The sequence below is a fragment of the Oenanthe melanoleuca genome, chromosome 5 (genome assembly GCF_029582105.1).
Source record: "Oenanthe melanoleuca isolate GR-GAL-2019-014 chromosome 5, OMel1.0, whole genome shotgun sequence".
NCBI classification, from domain to species: Eukaryota; Metazoa; Chordata; class Aves; order Passeriformes; family Muscicapidae; genus Oenanthe; species Oenanthe melanoleuca.
In genome coordinates, this window is record NC_079339.1 from 39,746,956 (window position 1) to 39,771,133 (window position 24,178).

General features: G+C 43.5%; 2 protein-coding genes and 1 pseudogene across 2 annotated transcripts; 1 reads left to right on the plus strand and 2 right to left on the minus strand.

Moving 5' to 3' along the window:
• Nucleotides 1–1,064: 1,064 nt before the first annotated feature.
• TMED8 (transmembrane p24 trafficking protein family member 8) lies at nt 1,065–17,441 on the minus strand. Its single transcript, XM_056492970.1, has 6 exons — nt 16,726–17,441; nt 15,615–15,693; nt 13,007–13,139; nt 11,996–12,134; nt 11,444–11,743; nt 1,065–9,836 (listed from the first exon to the last, which is right to left on the minus strand). The coding sequence occupies exons 1-6, from the start codon at nt 16,802–16,804 to the stop codon at nt 9,619–9,621; spliced, it is 948 nt and encodes a 315-aa protein (XP_056348945.1). The 5' UTR covers nt 16,805–17,441; the 3' UTR covers nt 1,065–9,618.
• SAMD15 (sterile alpha motif domain containing 15) lies at nt 16,827–21,008 on the plus strand. Its single transcript, XM_056492975.1, has 3 exons — nt 16,827–17,282; nt 17,438–17,536; nt 19,848–21,008. The coding sequence occupies exons 1-3, from the start codon at nt 17,142–17,144 to the stop codon at nt 20,112–20,114; spliced, it is 507 nt and encodes a 168-aa protein (XP_056348950.1). The 5' UTR covers nt 16,827–17,141; the 3' UTR covers nt 20,115–21,008.
• LOC130254097 (uncharacterized) lies at nt 20,686–23,579 on the minus strand (annotated as a pseudogene).
• Nucleotides 23,580–24,178: the final 599 nt, after the last annotated feature.

Here is a 24,178-nt window from a genome sequence, read left to right on the forward strand (position 1 = left end):
TAAAGTAGCTGTAGCACTGTATCCCTTTGGTGGTCTTAAAATGCAATGAAACATTTTGAACTTGGCAGAATCATCTAGCCTTTGGATCAGCTTGGTTTATAATTGCTCCTACTCATCAATTAGTTTATAAAAGTGCTCCAATGGAACGTCAGACTAGAACAGAGAATTGAATCTCTACAGCACTTGTCCTGCCAAACTCAAAATGAGATAGGTGAGAAAAGATGACTCCCACATCATTCCTCATTTTGACTAGCAAGTGCTTCTGTCAGGCCATGGAAATAGAGCCTTTGTGGTATGATAAAGCTGATGGGCAAAGCAGCTGTGAGGAACTGTGAAGGGCAAACACTTTAGACAATTTAATGAGTGTCTGGTAACTGAAGAGATGTTTTTAAATCCTCCAGATTGAAAGCTGAAGTAACAAAGGAGCTAGGGGACCTCTGCAAATGGACATGACAAGTATGAAAAACTGGAGGGTAAAGTATTCAGACTCTACCTATGTCCATTATATGAACTTGGGTACTTGCTTGTTCCTCTCCAATTCCTCAGGCATTCAGTACAATCTCAAGAAAAATATTCCAGCCAGTTGTTATAACAGACAAAAGATTTCCTAGCTGGAACCATCATCATGAGCTGATGACAAAGCATTTTCCATCCATTTGCATAAGAATCTCCTGTACACTGCAAAGTATATTTTATGTATTTGCCTCTTCTTTGCTCCTAAAGCTAACTGCTATCCTTGTTTTCTTGGAAGATCTGTGGTTGAATTTTTCATATCAAGATATTCACTTGCCTTAAACAGAAGACAAAGTTCTTGGTTGCATAGTGAAAAGTTTATTTAAAGGGAATAAGTTCCAATATATTATTACAAATCAACCACAACACATCAAATATAAACAATACAAACCAATTGTAGAAGGAATGCAAGCACACCATAAATATAGCCTTCATATGTGCCCTTCAGAAAGAGTCCACATTTTGTTAAAATATCCTCTTCTCTATTTAAGACTCACCTCTTGGTGAGCACATGAAAAGCAAACAGTTGGCGCTGAGAACTCAATTTTGAAATCACAGGACATCAAAAATATTCACATAACATAGATAAGGACTGACAAACAACCATCACAGTTCACAAGAACATAGGTCTGAAAAAGGTATGACCAGCTACAAGCTGCTCCCTATCCAAGCCTGTGCTAATGGCTTGGAGCTGTGAGTGGGAAGCAGTGTGCTTCCCTCTGAGGAGAGCTGTCCCCAGGTCATCTTGGAGGTTGCAAGAAGCCATCTCCAGCTATTTATCATTTCCAAACACAGCTCCTAAATATCAGGGTCATTACTTGGCAATGTCTTCTTAGCTCTGAATTTTGTGTCTGGCATCCTGCTTCTTGCCCAAGGGACTTGACTCACCAGTCCAGATGGGTTTAAAACAGATAACCCTCACTGATGCATCAGAAAATTCTTCCTCTCTCCCTTCCCAATAAAGGCTACATTTAATGTATGATGATTCTGAGAAAGCAACATGTAAAATCCAGAATGGAACCTAGAAAAGCCAAGGGGACTCAGGTCCACCATCCACCTGGCCTGATGACCCTTCACCTGCAACAGTACCACAGTTTCAGAATAAGTAGCCAGAGACTCTCTCCAGACAAATGTGGACTATCCACCCAGAAAATTCTCCTGGCAATATACATTTGAACTCTGCTGTTTTATGTACCTTCTAAAACTTTATTTAATTGGTATTTATTGCTAATTAACTTCATTAGATAAATGCTATAGTACTTTGACTCTTGCTAAACTCCTGTCTTCTTTCACAGTCTAATTAGCAATGTATTTAACACAATCAGTTCCCAGGTTTTAATTCTCCCAGTTGTGAAGTTCTCATTCATCTACATGACATTGTCACATCCAATATTTTCCCAGATATGAGATAAGGAGAAATAGTCTTTTCTTTTACACTTGTAGAAATAAATTTTAAAAAAAACCCAAACAAAAATCTTTGTTGCTTTGATCTTTCAACCACACTCAATATGCATAAGCACACACCACTTTTACAACTCTGAATTTCAACACTCTTTTCAGAGAAAATTATCAATGACCATAAGAAACACTCTTTTATGTCTATCTAGTGTTCCTCTGGTCCTTGGGTTTAGTGTCAGCGTATCAAAAGGAGTAGTCCTCTGGTGTTCCTAGACATCTGGCAGCAGCATATGAAGGCAAAGAATGTATGGCACCAGGAAATTCAAATACCATTGTACTACTCATCTTACAGCAACAAGGCAGTCCATGAACAGATTAGATATCCAGGAACTGCCTAGAGGGACTATCCCTGCCTGACCTTAGCAAGTACCACCCCCTACCCAAATGGGCAGAGAAATAAGAAATCTCTTGTGTTAATGACACCTATGGTTCTTATTTCAGACATGCTCTTTATTCCTAAGGCACCTTGTGATAAATCCTCTGTAGAGTGGCTTTAATAAGGGTAATGAGACAAGAAGGAAGAGTGGGGATGAAAGTGAACTCATTTGGGGATTCATTCTCTACCCTAATTCCCCACAAGGACTAAATCTTTCAGCAGCTAGACCTGAAATAAGGTTTACTTCAAATTCACCTCCCCAGGTCTAGCACCCCAATAACTGACCCACTGCAGGCCACTGATGGAGGTTACATGCACACACAGGTGCAAGGAGACAAGCTGACAGGGTAGAGCCGCAAAGAAAGGCATGTGGCTGCCTTCTAGACTCGATGCATAGTAACTTGACTTCCTTAGCACCTGAAGTCAGGTGGCTAAGCTCTTCCTCTGAACACATCTTCATCTTACCTGTTTGTGCATATTAAATGGGTCCCAAGCATTAATTTGCTACAAGCCTGTGTCTGACACCAGTAACCTTTCCTGAGAACATGTGTTATCTCCAAAGAGCCTCAGTACAGGTAAGGAGTACCACTAGTGGTCCTTGATTTAAGCAATTTTAATTCTCTGTTCTCAATAAAACACATACATTTTAAACTCCTGCTGCTACATTACACCTAAAGCAAAAAAGAGAAAACAATGGACAGCTTATTAGCTGCTCTGACATAAAAAATGTCCTACAGATTAGTACCGTTATTATAACTAAACATTTATACAAGGTAGTTTTTATACAAGTGCTTTGCTACAGGATATATCTCTGACTGAACACATATATTTTATTTAGATCTAAATTATATTCAAAACAAAATGGAAAACAATTTTGTGCTTTCACAAAAGCAAACCCAAAATGCAAAAAAAAGCTGCTTTCTTGATTTAGCTTTCTGAATTTCTAGAGATAATTTAGAGGGAAAGGAAACACATATTAACAACCTATTTGAAATCTTCCTTCCACAGAAACAAAGAAATAAATTTTCCTTTCCTGAGAATTAACTTCCCTCTCTGAAGTTCAACTGCATTCAAATTTTATTTTTCTTTCTTGACGCTAAGTCTAATTCAAAAGATCTCTATTTAAATAAGAAGGGTTTCCATAACTGCCTAAGCCAGCTAAGCAGGATTTGTTGAATACAAATCCAGGAAATATACCAAACTGAAAAAATTACAAACACAAAATAGATTATTTCTCTGAAACAATTGTGGGTTTGATATTGAAAGGGAATGGCTGCTTTTAATCTCTAATCACATAGCCAAGCTATTGGATTTATCAGAAAGTTAATAAAAACTGTGTATCCTTCCAAAAAGAAGTTGTCACTTTGATAATGAATGCTATTTGAATACCTGAGAAACAACATACTTGTATAATGTGGAAATTTAAGAAAATAAACAAAAATATGAATTATCCTGTACAACTGTGAAACTTTCCTAAAGATTAAATATTCCTAAAACTATCTTGTGTTCATAAAATATACCAGATAGTTCTGGGAACTTAAGCAGTGAAAGAACACACACCAAATGCTTTCAGTTCCACTGCAGCAGGCCTGTCTGTGGGCAGGCTGCATTTGCAGGCTGGGCACACACTCATTGGGATGACATTCCACATTCAATGCTTTTGGGCTTAAGTCAGTGAGACCAGGCAGATGGACACAGTTCCAAAAGAGTGACCCAAGCCTTATTAAAAATTGGTCCAGACTTCAGAAAGCAAGAACTGAACAATAGGTTTGCCATCTACAGTGCAATTTATCTTAACAAAAAACATTAACTAATGGCTTGAAAACTGGCACTTGAAAACTATCTCTATGTCAGCATGGGATCAAACTGGTTGTAAGGCAGGCCTTATTAATTTTTTAAAACATGAAAAAATGTATTTCAAATCTTATTATGAGCAACAGACAGAAGAGGGAAGTAGCTGTAAGCTAGCAACAGGGAGGCCACAGTATAGCTTTAAATGGAGATAACCCACTAGCCTGCAACAAGCTGTGCAGCTGAGGATCAATAATTCTGGAATATCTCATGTGCATACAGGTCAGAGTTCCCTTCAACATAAGTAAGTCCTAATTAGAAAGTGGAGTAGGTGCCAAATAGTCCATCATATGTTAACAGGGTTCTGCAGATCTCACAGCCAAGGACCAATAGCAGTCATTGAGTTGGGCAATGTGGTCAGACTGAAGGGTCTTCATCTTCTTCTGTTTGGTGCCTTGGGTGACAGTGTGCTCTCCCCTCCCACGTCTGCTTGAGCAATAGCCAGCCACCAGTGGTGGTCAGGACTGTATCTGGCTCAAGCTGGACTCTGACAGATAAGAACACGACAGTTAAGGGCCATAAATCTTGCTCAATAGCTTAGGGCCAGTTGGGCACAAGGAAACCCAACATACAGCTTGTATGGAAATATGACTTTTTATTTCATAAATAAAATCAATCATCTTAGTCTAGATAGTGGACAGCCCAGGGTCTGTTACCCTCTCCTGCATGGCAGTATGCTGTGCTCCAGGATCTCCACTCAGCTGGGGATGCCTCTTAGGGTTTACTTCTTGAGGCTGAGAGATTCCTTGCTAAGGAATTCTCATTAAGTGCTTAATAGCATACGAAACTGAAACCTTAGCTGAGATACAGGATTGACTATGCACATTATCCTTTAGATGTAAACTGCTGGCCAAGTCTGGGATTAAGTCTGGATCCAGACACCTAAATTCTCCTTAAGAAGGGAGTTTAAAAAATAAGGGGGTCCTTTCTGAACCTCATGACTCAGCAGAGGGTCTCCCCGACAGTTTTGTCTGACCTTGTCCTCTATGCAGTAAACAATTAAGTACACCTTGCCATCATATCTTGTTAAATTATTGTCACATTTACTCATAAAATCATAGAATGGTTTGGATTGGAAGAAGACCTTGAAAATCATCTAGTTCCAACTGTTTTCCCATGGGCAGGGACACCTTCAACTAGACCAGGCTGCTGTACCTGCAGGGCTGTGTGGGAGAGAGGTGCTGTACCTGTGGGGTTGTGTGCAGGAGATGGGTTATACCTGGTTCACTGCACTGAGCTGAGTGCAGGATACCTGGTGAAGGGGGAAAAGGGGACGGGTTTGGAAGCCATGAGAACAGCTTTTAGAACATCTGGGGAGAACTGGGCATGTTCCAGTTACTGCTGCATGTAGTACTTCATGAGGCACAAGTGTACTGTACTCCCTCAGTACTGGAGGAGTTGCACATGGCAGCCATGTCACAACCACTGCTGATGTTTCTGGCACAGCCTTGCCTTACAGTCCTTGTATGCCCAAGTAAGTGTGTGAGCTGACTGACATGACTGAAGCCTGCTATCTGAATGATGCTTCATTAATCTCTTCGTCACATTTTTAATCAGTAACTTTCATTATTCTCAAACCAATACTTTAAAAAGGGCGGGAGAGTAAAATCCCCAAACAGATTTGCTTGTGATTTGCTTTTCTAAGTCAACTCTCCTTTAAACCAGAAGCTGTTATGAAAGGATAATGTTAATTGCAGAATGTGGTAACTCAGGTGGCCTGAGCTGCAGAAGTATCTTCATAATACTCAACTGCTATTGCTGGATTTGGTTATCAACTTTTTAAGGAATTATTTTACTATATGGGTATGAATAGTTGTGCAAAATATAATGAAACAGTTGCTGTGTTTAGAGTGTTTCTAGAGGTTTCAAAAATTCTGATGTTATTCACAATAACAGTTTCAATAAACTTTTACTGAAATGTTTTTTTCTTTTACAGAACAGCCCATTAAAAAAAATTTCATTTCTTAAAACCAGTCATTTAAACTGTTTTCTGAGTCTAAAGGCCTGAAGAGCCTGGAAATTTTTGAGGATTTCTTCAATTTCTATCTGAATGTGAATTATTGCACTTCCTCAGATTTTCCTGCTTCACATCAGCTACTACAGTTACAAATTATGGTCTCTATCTTTCTCATAAGACCCACTGAAGCTAGAAAGGAAATATAGTCCCATCTCCTGACAATTTGGCACTGACCTTATTTTCAGAGACTGGCTTGTGTTGTTAAAGCATTTACTAAATAAATCTGCCATTTCCCTGTTGTTGATACCTTTTACTTCCTGCATCAACTGTTTGAAGAAAATTATTAGTATAATACTCTACTGTAAGGTTCCATCTGATACAGTCTTTTAAGTAATGGAACTAAGCGAAATCCTATAAACTTGTGACAATTCGGAGTTCACAGATTGACTTAAGCTTGTACCCACTTTAACAAAAAAAGTTAAAAAAAAAAATTCCTAACGTGCATTGAGTAATGAACAAAAGTATTTTTCCCAAATTAACAACATTAAAAATAATGTAAGGAACAACCTGGTGAAGCCTCTAAGAAAAATGTAATTCTTATTTTTTTATTTCCTTCAACAGTCATGCAGAACTTCACCACTGAGTTTCAACATCACCAAGATTTCCCAGAGGCTGCAGAACAGACTGAAGAACCTTGGCATTGACCACAGATATATGTGGCTGATCTTATTGCTCTGGGACATAACCAACTTCTGTATTTTATGTGCAACTTTTCTTCTGGCATTGGCCCATAGTGTTTTCTGTGTGATCATAAATAGTTTTAAGGTGTTTTCCAGTGACTCAGTACAAAAGCTTCATGGAATCACAGAGCATGTTGAGTTGGAAGAGACCCATCACAATCATTCAGTCCAAGTCCTCTGTCAGAACATCCCAACAATCAGAACATGTGCTTGAGAGTGTTGTCCAAACACTCCTGGAACTCTGTCAGGCTTGGTGCTGTGATCACTTCCCTGGGGAGCCTGTTCTAGTGCTCAACCACCATCTGGGTGAAAATTCCTTATACCCAACCTAAACCTCCCCTGGCTCAGCTTCATGCCATTTCCTTGAGCCCTGTCACTGGTCACAAGACTGAAGAGATCATTGCCTGCCCCTTGTGAGGAAGTTGTAGACTGCAATGAGGTCTCCTCTCAGCCTCCTCCAGCTTGAACAGACCAAGTGACCTCAGCCACTCCTCACATGGCTTTCCCTCCAGACCCTTCAACATCCTTGTGGCTCTCCTTTGGATGGTCTCTAATGGCTTAATGTCTTTTTTACATTCTGGCTCCCAGAACTGCCCCAGCACTCGAGGTGAGGCTGCCCCAGTGCAGAGCAGGACAATCCCTTCCCTTGCCTGGCTGTGATACTGTGCCTGATGCACCCCATCTTGCCATCAACCAGGATTCCCACATCCCTTTCTGCAGGGCTGCTCTCCAGCCTCTCATTCCTAGTCTACCGACAACACATCAACTATGAAATGTTGTTAAACTGATGTTTTGTATCAGCAAACATACTTCTCTGTTAGAAGTGAAATGTGTCACTCCATCAGTAGGAACTTGATAGACAAAGGATGAAAAAAAATCCAAACACCTTATTTAAATTGCTCAGGCCTGATTCAAGTGCTGTAGAAAGGCCACACAGGATGATTCTTCATTTCATCCATGAGAGGTTAAAGGAAGGAACAGCCCTCTGCAAGCTGCTAACTGAAAGAGCATCTTGCTCTGACAGATACTAAGCCCTATTGCTCTGTCTCCCTGTGCTTGACTATGGCAGCTTTGCAGTTCCCCCCACCCCGGTGAATACACACTCTCTTATGAGGAAGGTGACTGTTTTCTCCCCTTCTCAGGGCCCAAAGCAGCAACAACACTGCTCCTTGCCCACTCCCCCAGAAAGCCACTGTGCTCCAAGCAGTGCTCTTCCAATTTCCACTCCTCCTGCTCACAGCTTGGGCTGCTCTACTGTAGACTGACTGCTTCCTCTCTTACCATTTTGACCTGCTAAGTGCCCTGGAGCAGTGAATCACTAAGCAGAGATGGTTAGGAGTAAGCCTGACTATAGAGCAGATTGTACAGCATTACAATATACCCTTAATACAAAATATGCAGCCCTCCTACGAGAGCAAAATCTTTGGCTTTAACTACCCCAAATAATTCTGTCCATCATTTCCTCTCAATGGAAGGAATGGACCAAATAGAGGTGCTTTACCTGGATGATTTAAAAATAAAACTCAGAACTTTTCTAGTATCATCATGGAAAGTCATTTTGTGCCTGTGCAAAGAGGTATCAAAATGTAAATACAGCAGTATTCTTAGAAAAGAGAACAATTTCAAGTTAAAAATATTAAAATAAACAACAGTTACAAATAAATATGTTTTAAAATTCCTCTCTGATGGATTAACTTCTCCTTGTTCAACTCAGCCACTGCTTAAGCAGAAGGTGATAACTAATACCATCACTAGTCACTGCAACATTCCAAGGAACTTTCTAACAATACCTTTGCAACAGCAATAGCAGCTGACAAACTACATTTCTCTGGAAGCTTTTTCCTTGCTACATATAGTTGCAATACCAGCAAACCATCCTGCTACTATATTTATTGGCTGTATTCCAACCATTTTGTATTCATTCAGGGCAGTAAGTAATGTCTTCTGCTTTACATCTGGATTCAGAAAAAACTTCTGGAAATCACTGAGGCTTTAATCATCTATATATGTCTACAATCAATAGATATAAATCCAATTCCTAATCTATAGAAAAGCCTTCCTGTGGACTATGAGGTGTGCACCCTGCTCCCACCCCCTGTTCAAACAAGAGCTGTAACTGCTATTTGGGGCCCAGCTGTTGCAGCACTGCCAAGCCACTGCAGCATGGGCTGCACTCCCACCCACTCATGTGAGTGAAGGAAGCACTGACTGCTGGTGACTGTAGCGATGGTAGGTGATGGGGTTATCCTGGCTAAGTGACAAGCCAGCTGTGCTTCTGGCTCACTGAAGCTAACAGCTGCCACCTAGTGATGCAGATGCAGCAGGAGAGTTAGAAAAGTTATTCACAAAATAGTAACAGATTATTTTCACTTCATTTTGTACCAGCACAACAGATCAGAATCACAACCACTGAACGTGGCTTCTGGGCAATTGCCAGCTGTGATGTGAAGGCCCAGCCCAATGCCTGCATGGAGCAGACCTCTCAAAGTTTTTAGAGAAAGAGCAGCTGCCTGGGAACAACCAGGCAGCCACAGCTACCTTTCTCCCCTGGGACAGTGGGGAAGAAGGGTGTGCAGAGAATCCAGTTTGTGTCCAAAGAAGAGCTGGCAGAATTGCTCCGTGGTTCTGTCACACAGCAGTGCCCATCAGGCAGTACCAGGGCTGGGTGGCAGCCTGCTGCACTCACCATCACCTGCCTGCCATCCTTGCCCCTTCCCTCTTCTTCAGCTAGTGTAGTAGACGTGAAAGAACAGAGTCTTGTTGCGGAGCAGAGAGTAGGAGTTATCAAATTTCAGCAGGTAGACGCCCTCACCAGGGTACTCGTGGCTGCCTGCCTGCACCTCCCGGTGGCTGTTCCTCCGGTACACAGGCATGATCTCTCCATAGCGGCTGCGCAGGGAGCTCTTGGAACCCCGCTCCACATCACCCACAGGGGACAGGCCTGAATGGCAGAGAGACAAATCAGTAGGCCAGAACCACTACATAATTCAGGAAAAGACCAACAAGACCAGAATGCAACACAGACATGCAGCTGTGTGGAAGGCTACCTGTGGTAGCATTACCCAGAGCATCTCCTCCAACCTTTCTGCAAATATTCCCACAAAGTCCAGTCTTCGTTATCATAACAAAGGTCATACCAAGTACCAGTTCTCTTGGGAATACTGATGAGACAGTATTTACTAACCTGCTGTCCTGGGTTGGTGTTGTGTCTGCTCCTCTCCTGCCCCCACACCTCTCTGTCTGCATGGAGCTGCCGCCGGTGCCCTTTCCCCCCTCCCGGGGGGGTGGTGCCCCGGGAGCTGTGCTGCGTGGCTTGCTCGGCTGCCCGGCTGCTGCTGCTGCTGCTGCCCGCTTGCTGCTACCCCGGCCGCTGCCCCGCTGCTTCTGCCTCGCTGTTGCCCCGGCTGCTGCCTTCCCCTCCCCCTTTCTCTCCTTCAGCTCCAAGATCTGTACCGGCTCCGGACGGGACCTGAGCATCAGAGACTGCCTCCGGAGCCTGCCCAAGAAGCTTCTCACCCTTCCCAGCAGCGACCGTCTCTCACACTGGTGAAAACGTTTTTGTCATCTGGGATTGTACTTTCCTGTTGCTGGGAAGTGTTTTTCTTTGTTTGTTAATAAATAGGTTTTTTCCACTTTTCCCCCCCGAGTACAATTCTTTCCGAGCCCAGTGGGGGGGAGGAATTGTGAGAGGGGCTTATTCTGGGGGGCTTCTTTGGAGGTTTCCCCCCAAGGTTTGTCCTAAACTTGGACACCTGCTAGCCCAGTCTCCTCTCTGTTTTAGCTTACCTTTTAGACACCTCACTGCTTTTATACACACAACAGCATGTGATATAGACTGGAAGCAAAGAGAGGCAGAAAAGCTCTTAGCTGTTACCTCATAGTGTCTTTGTCCTCAATTCATTTTTCCAAGAGGATTCCTTATAAAGGAACCTACCCCTGCTTATAGAGCCTGCAAAATTCAGACACAAACCTCCCACCTACACTTTTCACACATACACTGAAGCCACAGAACACGCAACATTACTGTGTGTTTCCAAGTACAGTGACACAGGTAGCAAACACTGTAGACACAGGTAGCAAACATGGTAGAAAAAAAAAACCACAAGCAAAACTCCCCAAAACAAACAACAACAACAACAACAAACACTCATCCCCCCCAAAAAACCCCAACAAAACAACAAAACAAAAAACAAACAAAAACCCAACCAACATAAAAAAACATAAACAAAACCCAAAAAAACCAGCAAAATCTTGCTCCACTCACCACCAGAAATTTCTCAGTCTGAGAGTCTAACAAAAACAGTCATGTTAAAATTTCTGAATTCACTGAGTGAATTCTGATTTTATTTTTCCATGTGTTCAATTGATATATGCTGAAGCAGAAAGGGCCAAATGCTTTCTTATCACTCTAACCAAGAGCCCAGAAGGCTGCAGAGATAGCAAATGAGCTGACTAAACAAACTAGATGGAAATTATAGCATCTGTTAGATACTCTCAGAAACATGGCAACAAGCAATACAAATTAAGCCTTATAATATCTGCACTAACCTTCAATTTCCTCGTCCTCCTCTTCATCCTCCTCATCACTGGATTCACTGACCTGAACAGTAATGGCAGTGCTAGTAACTGTGGTCCAGTCAAAATAGACTCCAAACCCAATGTCATAGTCATCTGTAGCAAACTCCCAGCAAATGCACTTCCCCTCAGGATGGGTTGGCACACGGACTGTCACCACCTCGCCTCGCTTCACCACCATCCTGCCATTCTTCTCCTTTCCCATCTTAGCTTTGAATTCCTTCATCTTCTCAGTGGTCCACATGGTGGGTGCAGCCAGAGGAGGAGGCTGAGCTGAGACAAGGGAAAATTTCACAGGCTTACATGACTTTGCACTACTGACAAACCGTTACCTGAAAACAGTGAAGCTATTTCTGGTAAGGGGTCTGCTCCCAAAAGCCCCAGATGTGAAGCTTTTCCACTCACTAGCCATGAGCCCAAATTTCCAGCAGGAATTAGAAGTATCTCCAAGATAGTCTCTGCTCTTCTAGCCAGGGCAGGCACTTAAAAGATTACCCAAAAAAGAGTTCTGCCTTCAGGACTCACCTTTTCTCTGCTCCCCAAGGAGGTCTGCAGTCTCCAGCTCAGCTGAAAGGATATCCACAGCACCAGTGTGATCTGACTGAATCATGACTATGTCCCCTACTCCCTGAGGTACATGGTAGCTGGTTAATGGAACAGCTTCCTGCACAAAGCAGATAAGAATCACTGTCACAAAGACTGTTCTGGTTAAAAAGTCTCTGCCTAGATTTGAAACAACTCAGTAGCAACTCAGGCATCTTTATGAAACCAAGTCAGATCTGCACAAGCTTCTGCTCTTAGTATAGGCTAGCTCTGAGACACCTCTCAGCATTGTTTCCCCCACTGCACCAAAGTCATGAACTTTGAAGTCAAATGCTGCATTAGTGTCACAAATTTCCCCGGGAGTCCTGCACAGGCACATTTTTGCACTTGCATCAGAGTTAACTGTCACCCCTCAAGAAAGCAACAGTCTTATAGATTTAGCCAACTATTTATGGAAAGAATTCCCAAGACACAGTCTCTCTAGGGAGAGCCTTTCAGCATCTAGATTACAGCCACAATCAAACTGTCATCACTGCATCCTAGTTAGAAGTTCATCTTCTCATATATGCAAACTCACAGGTCCTGAACTCAGTGTCACTTGCACAGGTTTTCCTGACTCTATCTGTAAGGCAAACAAATTGGCTGCTCACAAGAAGAAACAAGGGACTTCCAGTTCCCTCTTCCATAAATCCACAAGAATGGAATTTCCAGAAACACCAGGTAAGAGCAGAAGGTGAGAATTACCTTGAAGCCTCAGTGAGCAAGGAAGCAAGGACTAGCTGAAGACACAAGAGGGATTTTGCAAATTATACTGATACCATTTATTTCCCACTAATGTACAGGATAAAATGTAACTGAATCTATGTTAATGCTACTTTTATCTTAACACAACTCTTAAAGCCTCAATCCCATAGCAGCAAGCACAGCAGTAGGGTGGGAGAACTGTTGCTGCACTTCTGTCTTTGTTCTCAGACATAAGAAACACCCATCTACCTTTTTGAGAGATCGGATTTGGTCAGGCAGCTTCTCTTCTAGTTCAGCCACTTTCTGGTCCCCCAGAGTGCCAATTTCTTCCTTCGAATGCTCTGTTGTGCTTGTGCTCAGGTGTGCCCAAGCCTGTGACCTTCTGGAGGAAGAGAACAGTACAATTCAGCACTTGCACACAGGGCACAGCCAGCAGAGGAATCACTGCTCTGGAACTCAAATTCAAATGAACTGAAGGAACAAGCTTCTGTGGTCAGCACCTCCCAGCTGGACAAAGAACCACTGCCCACCCCAGTCCTGCCATCTCTGCATCATTACCTTTCATGTGAGCTCAACAACACTATACTAAGGACAGACATCAGTAGCAACTTTTCTGCCCAAGAAAGGACAATTTCTTTTATGCCAGCTACTGCATGGCATCTGCATACTTCCTCAGAGGTCAACTGGATCAGTGAAAGAATTGAGAACAATTTTGACAGCCATCCTGAGAATGCCATCTATGTAAGTGGTCCATTTTGCCTTTCCTACTAGCAATCCCTAGAGATACAGGAAGTACCCAAGTGTCTCTCTCCATATTGAAATACACTCCACAGATAAGCAAGCAGTAAGACATACAATGGGCAGCACAATAACTTAAGCAAAGAGATCTGAGTACTGCACTCTAACAAAAGAAAATGGGCGCGCTAAAACAATAAGAATGGAACATAGCAGGAAAAAAATGGGCAAGAAAGCAAACACCTCTGGCATTTATTTTCTGCTGAGGGTTTTCTTCTAAGTTATATTGAAAAAAATTGCTGCATATTGTCCATAGCTAGACTTCCAAACCCAAATGAACTCAGGTGCCAGAAGAGTGTCCTCTGTAATGCTCTCATTACATATGTGAAACTTCTATGGGAAGCAACCTAGTATTAAATAAGAATAGAAATATTTGCACTTTTGAAAATCAAAACCTTCTGATAGCACTATAAAACCAATGTCAACTGCCTTGCTCTAAACGATCAGAAACATGAGAACACAGCATAAACGGAAAAAAAAAAAAACATTTCTTAAAATGTCTCCTTTCAGAAATGAGAAATATTCTCATTAGCAAGGAAGCAGACTATGAGTATAGCTTGGAATGATTAAAAATAAATTAAAATATACACATATTCTGCATCCCGAGAGCAGACCTGAACGGGGAAAATGTGGCCTTTGTTTTCAAATTCTTATTCCTATGGCACTACAGAATTTGTCCAGAAACAAAGACATTTTTTACTTACATTCTCTTAACAGTGTGATTTTCTTTCCTAGAATTGGCATGATAGACCAGAAGGTCTGTAAGAACAACTCTAATGAAATGAATAGCAGGTTCACAAAATGGCAGCAGATGGACAAGATAAGAAGAGACACTTGGTGGGAACAATTTTTTAAAGGAAGAATTCTTGGACTTCTATGCTATCATTTTCCAGTCTATTTGCATTTCAGTTTAGCAGTTGCATGAACACACCTAGATGGGCTATTTGATCATTTGCTACCATAGGTGCACACATCTGCTCAAAAAGCTCCCCATCAACACAGCAGCTTACAGTTTGGGAATTTTTTCCTCTAGATACCACTGATACCCATGAGTCTCACTGAAAGATTAGGAAGAGCTACACAAGCTTTGCAAGCAGACTTACAAAGATAAGAATTCAGCTGATCCTTCCTCATACAAACCTTTTGGACCATCTCCATCCCTTTCAAAGAAGATCTAAATTAAGACAAATTTAATAGGTAATGTCCACAAGTATCTGTTGGCTCTTTTGCTCATGGTGTGTATTAACCTCTTAAAAGAAAATTAGAGGATATAATAAAAAGATAGAAGAACTCATTTAAAGTCAGGAAGTCTGATAAAGAGGTCAGCAGCATCAAACCAAGATGGCATCAAACTGCTGTTTAGGGAAGAAGGGTAGTGTGATGTGGGGTTTTTTTTCCTGGATTTTTGCTTTTTTTTGATGAAGCTGTGGTTTACCTACTGTAATCAACTCACACATTTCTGAAATTGTATCCTGTGCAACAAATGCATAATGGCAAATGAAACTGCACTGCACAGTATTAGTGCTTGTAACCAATGAAATTACTTGGCCACAAACACCACATCTGATAAAAGGGTTGAGCAGCAGCATTAATGGAGAGACGTAGAAAACAAATGACAAAGAAAAAAGACAAAACATTGGCAAGAAAATAGTAAAAGGTATTTTCTTGTACAGCTTCCACCAGATTTACAGACAATAGCATGCTCAATTATTAAGGTATCCTTAATATAGGATATATTATAGGATATAGAAAATTTCCCCCTGAAAATGCGGTAGCTCTTATAATGGATTAAAAAACCACATAGGGTTCCTTTCAAGGTGAATGACTGTGTGATTTGAATAGCTGAGCCATGAACGATATTTCATAAGCTTCAAAACAACCTTAAAGCCTGTAAAAACAGGTCCTCCCATACTGATTCCAGTATATACTGCCCCAAAGCAGACAATTCAGTCTCCAGTCCCTTTTTTCACCTGCACAGAACAAATTGCCATACAGAAGAGGTCACAGGAATGAAGCAGACTATCATGCATGAGGGCCACAACACACAAAAAGGTTTTCCTACCTGCTCTGCGAAGTACTGGACTCCAAAGAATCTACTAGCTGATCTGCAATCTCTGTCTTTTGGGCTGAGTCTTCATTTTCTAACAACAAACAGAATATAGGAAGAGAAGGGAAAATAAATATTGGTGTTTATAATACACTGACAGGAAAAAAACTGCAGCCGGCACTCAAACACTGACAAGGTCACACAGCTGTGGAACAAAGACCTGTGCCAACCAGTTTTTCGTGTTATGAGCTGCATCTAGAACCTTGTGGAACAAAGATTTTTAATGGCCTCAACCCTACGAAAGGGAGAACAAAAACCTACGCATGTTTTTGGTGTAAAGCCATTCTCAGAAGCAGAGCTCATTCAGGAACTACTAATTCTAGCTTTAGAAGGACAGAACAAGGCCAAATTTCATCATGTAAAGCTGAGCTGACAAAGCCCTGGAAAAAGCAATCGTGCAGCAGCTCACAAAGGGCACTGAGGAGATGGCAATTCCTAGGTCAGTGCTGAAAGGGCCGTCTATAAGGACGGCTCCGGATCTTCCCGTCTCCCGAACTCAGGGAAAGCTCTGTCCCCACACGACTGCGGTCCGGGCTTCACAGCCCTGCTCTCGTTCGCGCTGAGGCAGCGAACAGGGCACGGACAAGTTCCAGCTTCGGCAGGCTGCTGATGCCCCTCGGAGCCGCTGGCCACTGCCGGGATCAGGGCGGGCAGGAGACAGCTCCAGCCCAGGGGCGCCAGCCCACGGCACAGCCCCGCTCCCGGCTGGGCGGGGAGAGCACAAACCCCAGCACCGCAGCTCCTGCTGCAGCTCCAGCCGCCCGAGCGGCAGGCGAGCAGGCGGAGAGACCACAGCCCGGTCCCCACAGCCCGGTCCCACAGCCCGGTCCCCACAGCCCGGTCCCCACAGCCCGGTCCCCACAGCCCGGTCCCCACAGCCCGGTCCCCACAGCTCGGTCCCCACAGCCCGGTCCCTCCGCTCAGCCCCTCACCCGGGGCGCTGCTGTCCGCAGCGGGCACCGCAGGGAGCTGCCCCCGGAAACACGGCTTCTCCGGCAGAAACGAGCTAACCCACCACGGAAAGGAAACTCGGGCTGCCCCCTGCCCTGCCCTGCCCTGCCCGTACCTGCGGGACCCCGGGACGCGGCGCCGCCGCCCGGGGGCTCGGAGCGCGCGCCGGCGGCGGCGAAGAGCGCGTCCGACATGGGCACGGCTCAGCGGGCGGCCGGAAACACCCGAGCGCGGCCGGAGCGGGGCGGCCGGAAACACCCGAGCGGGGGTGGGGGGACGGAAACACCCGAGCGAGTGCGTGTGAGCCGGGCCGCAGGGAGATGGTGGCGCCTCGGTGCTCATGCCTCAGCCTCCCCCCTCGACAACGCAGCCAATCAGCATTTAGTTCTGCAGAGCCGCGGGGCGCGGGCGGCGCCGCAGGCTGACAGCAGGGAGGCAGTGGCGGAAGGGAGAAGGGGGAACACCTCCCGGAAGTGATGGTTGCCACGGTAACGGGGTCCCGGGAAGACGCGTTGCCGTGGTGGCCTGGGGATGGAGCCGCGGCCGGGTCCCTCGGGGCCACAGCTTGACCCCAAGGGCGCGGGGGGACCGCGGTCCGTCTGCCCCTTCCTGACCTGGAGCGCCGAGGAAGTGGCTGAGTGGGTGGCGCAGCTCGGCTTCCCCCAGTACGAGGTGCGGGGCTGCCGGTCCGAACGGGAAACCCCGGCCCTCGGCGCTGCCTGGGCCGGTGGCCTGAGCTCAGTGCGCGTGTGAGCGTGTGCGTGTGTGAGGGCAGGGGGGCGGGAGTGGCAGAGGCGATCCGCCTTTCTCTCCGCTTCCCTGCCCAGGAATGCTTCAGGGCCAACGGCATCACCGGCCGCCGCCTCATCCATGCCAACTGCTCCAACCTGCCCGCCATGGGCGTCACGGACTTCGGCCACATGCAGGTGCGCCCGGCTGCGCTCCCGGAGCTCCTGCTCTTCCCTGGGCGCCCAGCGCTGGCCCTGCTGCTGGCAGCCGCCCGGGCCATGGCCTGTGGGCTGATTCAAAAAGTGCACCCGAAACTAGACAACCCGATTTATACAAACAGTCATACCATTAGAGTGTATCTATTCAGGTCTTTAGCTGGCTGCAGATCTTGGGCTTCTCTGGAGCACCATAAGTGCTTAGCCTTTCTTTAAGTGTGTGTTGCCCTCTGGCCCTATAAAATTGCTTAGCAATATGCATGCACCTTCCAAATTTCTTTTAAATAATTTTCCACTTACTGATTTGTAGAACTTATGAAAATCTAGTTATATTTAACCTGCAGCAATTGAGCCACTCAAGCAGCAAAGGGGCCACTTGTTTTTATTTCCTCCTTTTACGCTTTGCTGGACACAACTGGGAGCTCTTCCTCATTCTATGAACATGTAATTGCTCTTTCTCCTTTCAAACCTACATATTTTCTTTAACGAACACTGGTAGTTAAGGCTGAACTTCCGGGCTACAACCTGACCTTCCAAAGCTTCCTAAAACTTCAGAAAATCAACAAGTTGACTTAAATTTAATTACATTCTTTCCCTCCCCTAGTGGAAACCACAGAGGGACTGCATTTACAAAGCCAAATGATCTGTTTTGCACCACAATTTGAAGTTGCTTTCACCAGAAGTGAAAGGTAGAAGTTCAAACCAAGAAGAAAGAAGAAGCTTTATGCTCCAGTGACTAGAGTATTAATACTGTTTATTTTATTCTACAGTACCAAAATGCAATTTCACCACAGTTCTATCTGGTTGCACAATCTTAATTGTTTGTTTGAAACTAAATATGCTACCAAAAACATCAACTAGTGCCATGACTTTGCCTGTTGTTTTGAGAGAAAGGCTGATGCCTTTGTTTAAGTGTTTCAGACAGCAAACCTTCATGAATATATCTGGTACAAGCATATAAAGACTATAGTCATTTGTGCTTTCCAAAAGTGGAAGAATTTTATCGACTTTGTAAGCTTCACCCTCTCATTGGGATATAGGGATTATGTATGGTGTCAGTTCAACTGCTGAGTAATATTAGGCCATGGGTTAGACATATCAACTGTAACCCATTCTTCCTCTCATAGGAACTGAAATTCTTCCAGATAAGCAATAGACAGCCAGGATATTGCCACAAGCTTGGAAGTGAGACTGGCTCAGTAATGTTTTCTAAAGTTTGCAAGTAAATCAGGAACATCTCACAGACTTCAGTGGAACCTAGATGTTCTCAGTGGTCATGCCCTATCCTGTCAGTTATTTGTGTTTTAAATAATTTTATTCTAAGAGGATCCAAGTGTGCAGAGCTCTGCAGGATGTGGCCCTGTGGGTCTTTCAGGAAGTGTCTACTAGAACAGTGAAAAGTTTAAGGCAGTTGAAACTGATACAGTTACTATAGAAATAAGAGTGATAGCATCAGGTCAGCGAGACAGAAGCTGTTTGCAGTTTAGGGGAAATGGCAATTTGGTAGAGAATTACACAGCTAATTATGTGGAAGCTATGCAGCATGGACAAATGACGAAACTGCTGGTTTTAATCCCACTGTACTGGTATTTTAAATATCTAAACCACTCAAGATACAAGTCTGGTGTTCTTTTGTTATCACAAAAATTAGGGCACTACTTTTCAGAGTCAAGATAAAGTTGGGGGAAAGTTTTGGACAAATACTGTGAATGATCAGTAAAACCTTGCAAATTGTATTTTGAAGCTTCAACCAAATTAGACAGTTAAATTATCAGAAGTTGCTTCAAAAACAATGGTAAGGCTCTGCTCACTCACAGTTCCAGGTCCAGCTGGTTCAGACAACTGTACATTCATCATTTTCTAAATTAACAATATGACTTTTTGCTAATTACTCTTTACACCTTTGTGTAGATTGTCATTCGCATTTTAATTTAACAAACACCAATGATTTTGCAATAAGCAGGAGAGACTGGAGTTCATTCACCCATAACTTGTTTGTCCTTGAAGTGCAAGGATGAAAGCAGAGCTATATTTATGCCACTAAGAGACCAGATGTGATGCCATCCCTGATAGTAAATCTGGAGAGGTGATATGCCCTGCTTTTACAGTGTCCCATGGGACTTATGGATTCAGATCCCCTTTGTGTTGAAACTTGAAGCATGAAACTGTACCAAAATTTAGAATATCACTTGTTTTTTCCTGCTGCTCTGACATGGAATGGATGGTTTTAGCCATTTCCCTATTGTGTTGGTTTGAGAAATGAGAATTTCTGGTGTTTTGTCTTGTATTTCAGGAAATTTCACGACATGTGCGAGAGCTGCTGGGGATTGAGGAGCCTCTCTTCAGCAGATCCATTGCCCTCCCATACAGAGACAATATGGGTCTCTTCCTAGAGAGAAAGGCACCAACAGGAAAGAAGGCAGATGCCCTCACTTTCTCACAGTTTGTCCAAAAAGCAGGACTGGAGCCCTATACTACAGTTCCTTCTTTGCAAGGATCCCAGACCATGGTGGGAATGGATGCTCTCCCTGCATCACAGGACATGCAGAGGCAGAATTAGAGACTCATGCTAAATTTTTGCCTTTGTAAGAAGCCCAGCAGCTACAGCCACTGTACCCTTGTTACCTTGCAGATTGTTCAAGGAGGTAAAGTTCCACCTTCACACAATTACAAAAAATTGTGCACTGCACCACTACTGCAGCTCTTAGACATTTTATTACACCAAACCCGTTCCACATTGTCTCTTTTCTGCAATACTTCATTTGCTTACAGGAACTAAGTGAAGTGGAGGTTGTAGATCAGACTGTACCATTGTCTGTCTTTCACTTGTGCTTCACAGTTGATTAAAAAAGACCAGAAACACAATTAGGCAAATATTTTAGGCACAAGTGATTGATAAGAACTTCCCAGATGCTCAAGTGAATAGATTTCTCCCAGGCTTCAGTGTCTGCAGACTGGGCTTGCTCTGAAACCCAAATGTAAGATAAATGGCATATATAATAATAGGTGTACAGGTGTGGTGACAGCTGCTGTCAGCAATAATAATTAAGCAAGGAGTCTAGGTGCAACATGCATAACTAATCCTTGGCCTCACTTCAGAGGCCAGTAAATGATTTCCTGTGAGGCAAAACTAGGAAGGCAGTGTTTTATTATGGTAAACAGTACTGAAACACAATGATACATGGTGGCAGAAGGTACAAAAGAACACTGAATAAAGAATTTAGGGAATAAAAATTTCTTTGTCCTAGGTGGATTTGGACAGAGTATCCAGTTACCTCCTTTTTCCTTGAAGGACATATCATATAGTCTGTGGTGGTGAGGGTGGAATGCGTTATCACCAGCAAGGAAGTAGAAGTAAGTGCTGATGAAAGCCTGGCTCAGCAGAAAGAGTGCACCTGACTAAATCATTAGTATATTGTCAGGATTCAATAACTTTCTCAAGATCCCACAGGGGAATAAAAAAATACAAAAAAAAAAAGACTGGGCCTGATCCTGTTTAGTTTGTTACATCAAACCTGTAGCCACTACAAAATAACTGAAATTTGGTTTTGTAATTCAGTTTTGTAAAAAAGCTAGACAACCAGGGATAAGCAAGTTTGCTGAGCAGAGTAGAGAATGAAACTCATAGAACAAAATGTGTACATGGGGTTATTGGCTGGAATAGTTTAAAGAGTCTGAGAGTTAACAATGCTGGTTCTTGCACCACTTAGTCCCATGAAGGGGCTGGGATGAGATCTCAGCAAAGCATTCCTCATGGACTTCATTATGGTTTATGAAGATTTAGAATCATAATCTCCATTCTCCTCTGGAATTTCTGAGAAACTGTTGGAAGCAGCTGTGGAGAGTTATCATCCAATATCATGCCAGGCTCTACTACAGCTGAAGTGAGAGATGTCTTGGTGCTGACCAGCCCACACTGTTTTGTAGGACAGACTCCAGAGGGTGCCTGGTACAGTAGAGCACCAGGCTTCAGATGGCACCAGACAAGCTCTCTCTTTTCTAGCAGCTGGCTAAAGAGAGACTTCCTCAGTGGCACAGCTGTCAGTCAAACCAGGGGAAGGTTCTGGGAAGGGAAAACAAGTGGAAACATTTACTCGTAACAACAGTCCTAAGCAGCTTGCTAATAATGTAACGAATAGTGGTTTTCTTCAGTGTCTGACTACAACTCTTTCTTGGGCCTTCGAGAAACCATCAGACTCAGAGACTTGAATATAAAATGTTCCAGGCATCACTGAGTCAAGTGAAGTAAAACTGAGACTAATGGCTCTAAAATAATCCTGCAAAAGCTGGAATCCTTTCCCTTAAGCAGCATTCCCCTGACTTAACATCCTCCATAGCTCATGAACTGTTCATGATCATTACCCCCGAGAATTGTCCCCTCTAGACATTCCCATGGGAATTTTTTTTTTTCTTCATGCAATGCCCTAGTCTTGATCAGTTGCTTCAGACCTTGCTAAGTAGGATCTAGGGACTAAATAACTCAGTCCAGGTCTTCTGTTGCTAATACATCATATAAGGCAATTCCTAGGGTAGAGATGTGGCCCTAAGGACAACAGAGAGTTCAGCACCTTCCAAGCCAACAAGGCAGCCCACATTTTATGTGAGATGAGGCAAGTTGCAAAGCAGACACAAGCAGTACCTCAGCATTCAACTGTCTTACTTTCTCCTCTTGTATAATTGAAAAGTCTTTGCTGACAAAACTCTTGCACACAAACCTGGGCAGGAAGGTTTTTGCTTTGCACAGATGAGGCAGCCTTAAGGAAAGCTGAGGTTATTGCTTGCTTTTAGTGCCTTCTGGTGAGACAGATTCTGCCACCTGATGCTGTTCAGGCTTGCATAAAAATAACCACCAGCTATTAATGGAATTTTATTTTCCTTGCAGAGTCAACAAAATCAAGTATCAATTACCAGTGTACACACAGATATGAAGGGATATTCTCATCTCACACTGCTGTGAGGAATCACACTGACAACCAGACCTGTTTGGTTTGAAACCTCTGATCAGGGACTATTTTAGGTGAGGGATGCTAAAATTAGCAGTAACAAGTCTAATATAGCTTGTATTTTATGTAGCTCATACTAATTGAGTAAACAGAAATCCTTGACAGGCTGCATATAAAGTCATCTGACTGTTCAGCCATGACAGCAGGGTAAGCATCACGGGTGCTTCAAGCAATGCACTGATTACAGGGTGCTTGTTCCGATGCTTTGGGTCCCTTTCTGTAGAAACAATGAGTTCGAGTCCCATCCAGTGGTAAAACCCAGAAACTGCAGGTTTGAGTCCTGCAGGAAATCCTGTAGCGACACTCTGGTGAAAGATGCACTGTGAAACTTTCTTAGGCCACGTGTAAGTTAGTAAGTTAGCAGCTTTTATGGCGGAGTTTGCTCAGATGCTTTGAGTTCTTTTAAGTCTAAGGGAGTTGTATGAGTTCAATGCAGTATGTCAATATTTTGTGTGTGAAGAAGAATGAGTTATGTGTTGAGTCTGCCAGCATTTTTTAAAAATTGACATAGGGATACCCATGACATAAAGTTTGTTTGCTCAAAAATTGTTTCTGATAAATGTATAAATATGTGAGAAGTCTTGTACGGGATATGTGCAGTTGGAATGATTTTCACTGCACATCCTGGCCAGAATAAAGTAAGGCAACTCACAGTCATCTCAAAGATAGGGTCAGAGAGTTTAATTTCTTCCTGGGTTTGGTGACAGTTCCAGGCTTTGAAATGAAATGGTCCATTTTTCTTGAGGGCAGGGATGGAGGTGTCAAGGCTGTACAGTGACAGGACAGCAGACAGCATGTGTGACAGGAGGCAGAAGGAACACAGTGTTTTCCCAGGCCATAAGCTGAGCATTGTTATAAAAGCATATAAAGCTCTGCTCCTGCAGGACTACTGCACTAAGCAAGGAGAAAGGGACTCAAAAGCCCAGATAAAAAGAGAGATAGCAGAGCTGACCAACCAGCACCTCTAGGCACTGGAGCACAATTACCTGTGCTCTGCCACAAGCAGGTGGAACACAAACCATAGCTACCAGACTGGTAGCACTGTTAGCCTGCCCAAAGTGGCACAGAGGGACTTTGGTCCATCACTGTTCTGACATAGCAAAGAGCAGCAGCAGAGTGATACAAAGGGATAAACATACAAAGAGCTCAACTGCCTGGCCCAGTTCTTGCAGGCAGATTTAGTCTTTAGCTGAAACAGCTGAGCCTTGGGATCTGGCTAGTTTTCAAGATCTATAAAAAGCTATTTAATAATCCCTTCTCTGAGGTGACTAGAAAGAGAATTTTATTCCAAACATGTCCCTAGAAGACTGTTTTCCCAGTCTGTTTTATCTAAGAGTTTATGGGATTATAGAACTTTATATGGAGCCTGTAAATAACTTCTGTTTATTCAATTAGTATGAGCTACATAAAATACAAGCTGTATTAGATTTGTTACTATTAATTTTAGCATCCCTCACCTAAAATGGTCCTTGATCAAGGGCAATCTTATCAATTTGTCCAAGTATGTGATGAGAGAGAATGAAGAAAGGGGACCCAGACTCCCTTCAGTGGTGCCCAATGATGACAAGGGGCACTGGGCACAAACTGAAATGTGCTGGTCCATCTTAAGACACAAACTCAC

Excerpts from the sequence above, each read along its gene's own strand:
- TMED8 (XM_056492970.1), bottom strand. The coding sequence starts at position 16,804 with ATGTCGGACGCGCTCTTCGCCGCCGCCGGCGCGCGCTCCGAGCCCCCG. Across the intron at positions 15,694-16,725 it reads CGCGTCCCGGGGTCCCGCAG|AAAATGAAGACTCAGCCCAA; the intron begins GTACGGGCAGGG and ends GTTTGTTGTTAG. Across the intron at positions 13,140-15,614 it reads TCCAGTACTTCGCAGAGCAG|AAGGTCACAGGCTTGGGCAC; the intron begins GTAGGAAAACCT and ends CTCTTCCTCCAG.
- SAMD15 (XM_056492975.1), top strand. The coding sequence starts at position 17,142 with ATGGAGCCGCGGCCGGGTCCCTCGGGGCCACAGCTTGACCCCAAGGGC. Across the intron at positions 17,283-17,437 it reads TCGGCTTCCCCCAGTACGAG|GAATGCTTCAGGGCCAACGG; the intron begins GTGCGGGGCTGC and ends TTCCCTGCCCAG. Across the intron at positions 17,537-19,847 it reads CGGACTTCGGCCACATGCAG|GAAATTTCACGACATGTGCG; the intron begins GTGCGCCCGGCT and ends CTTGTATTTCAG.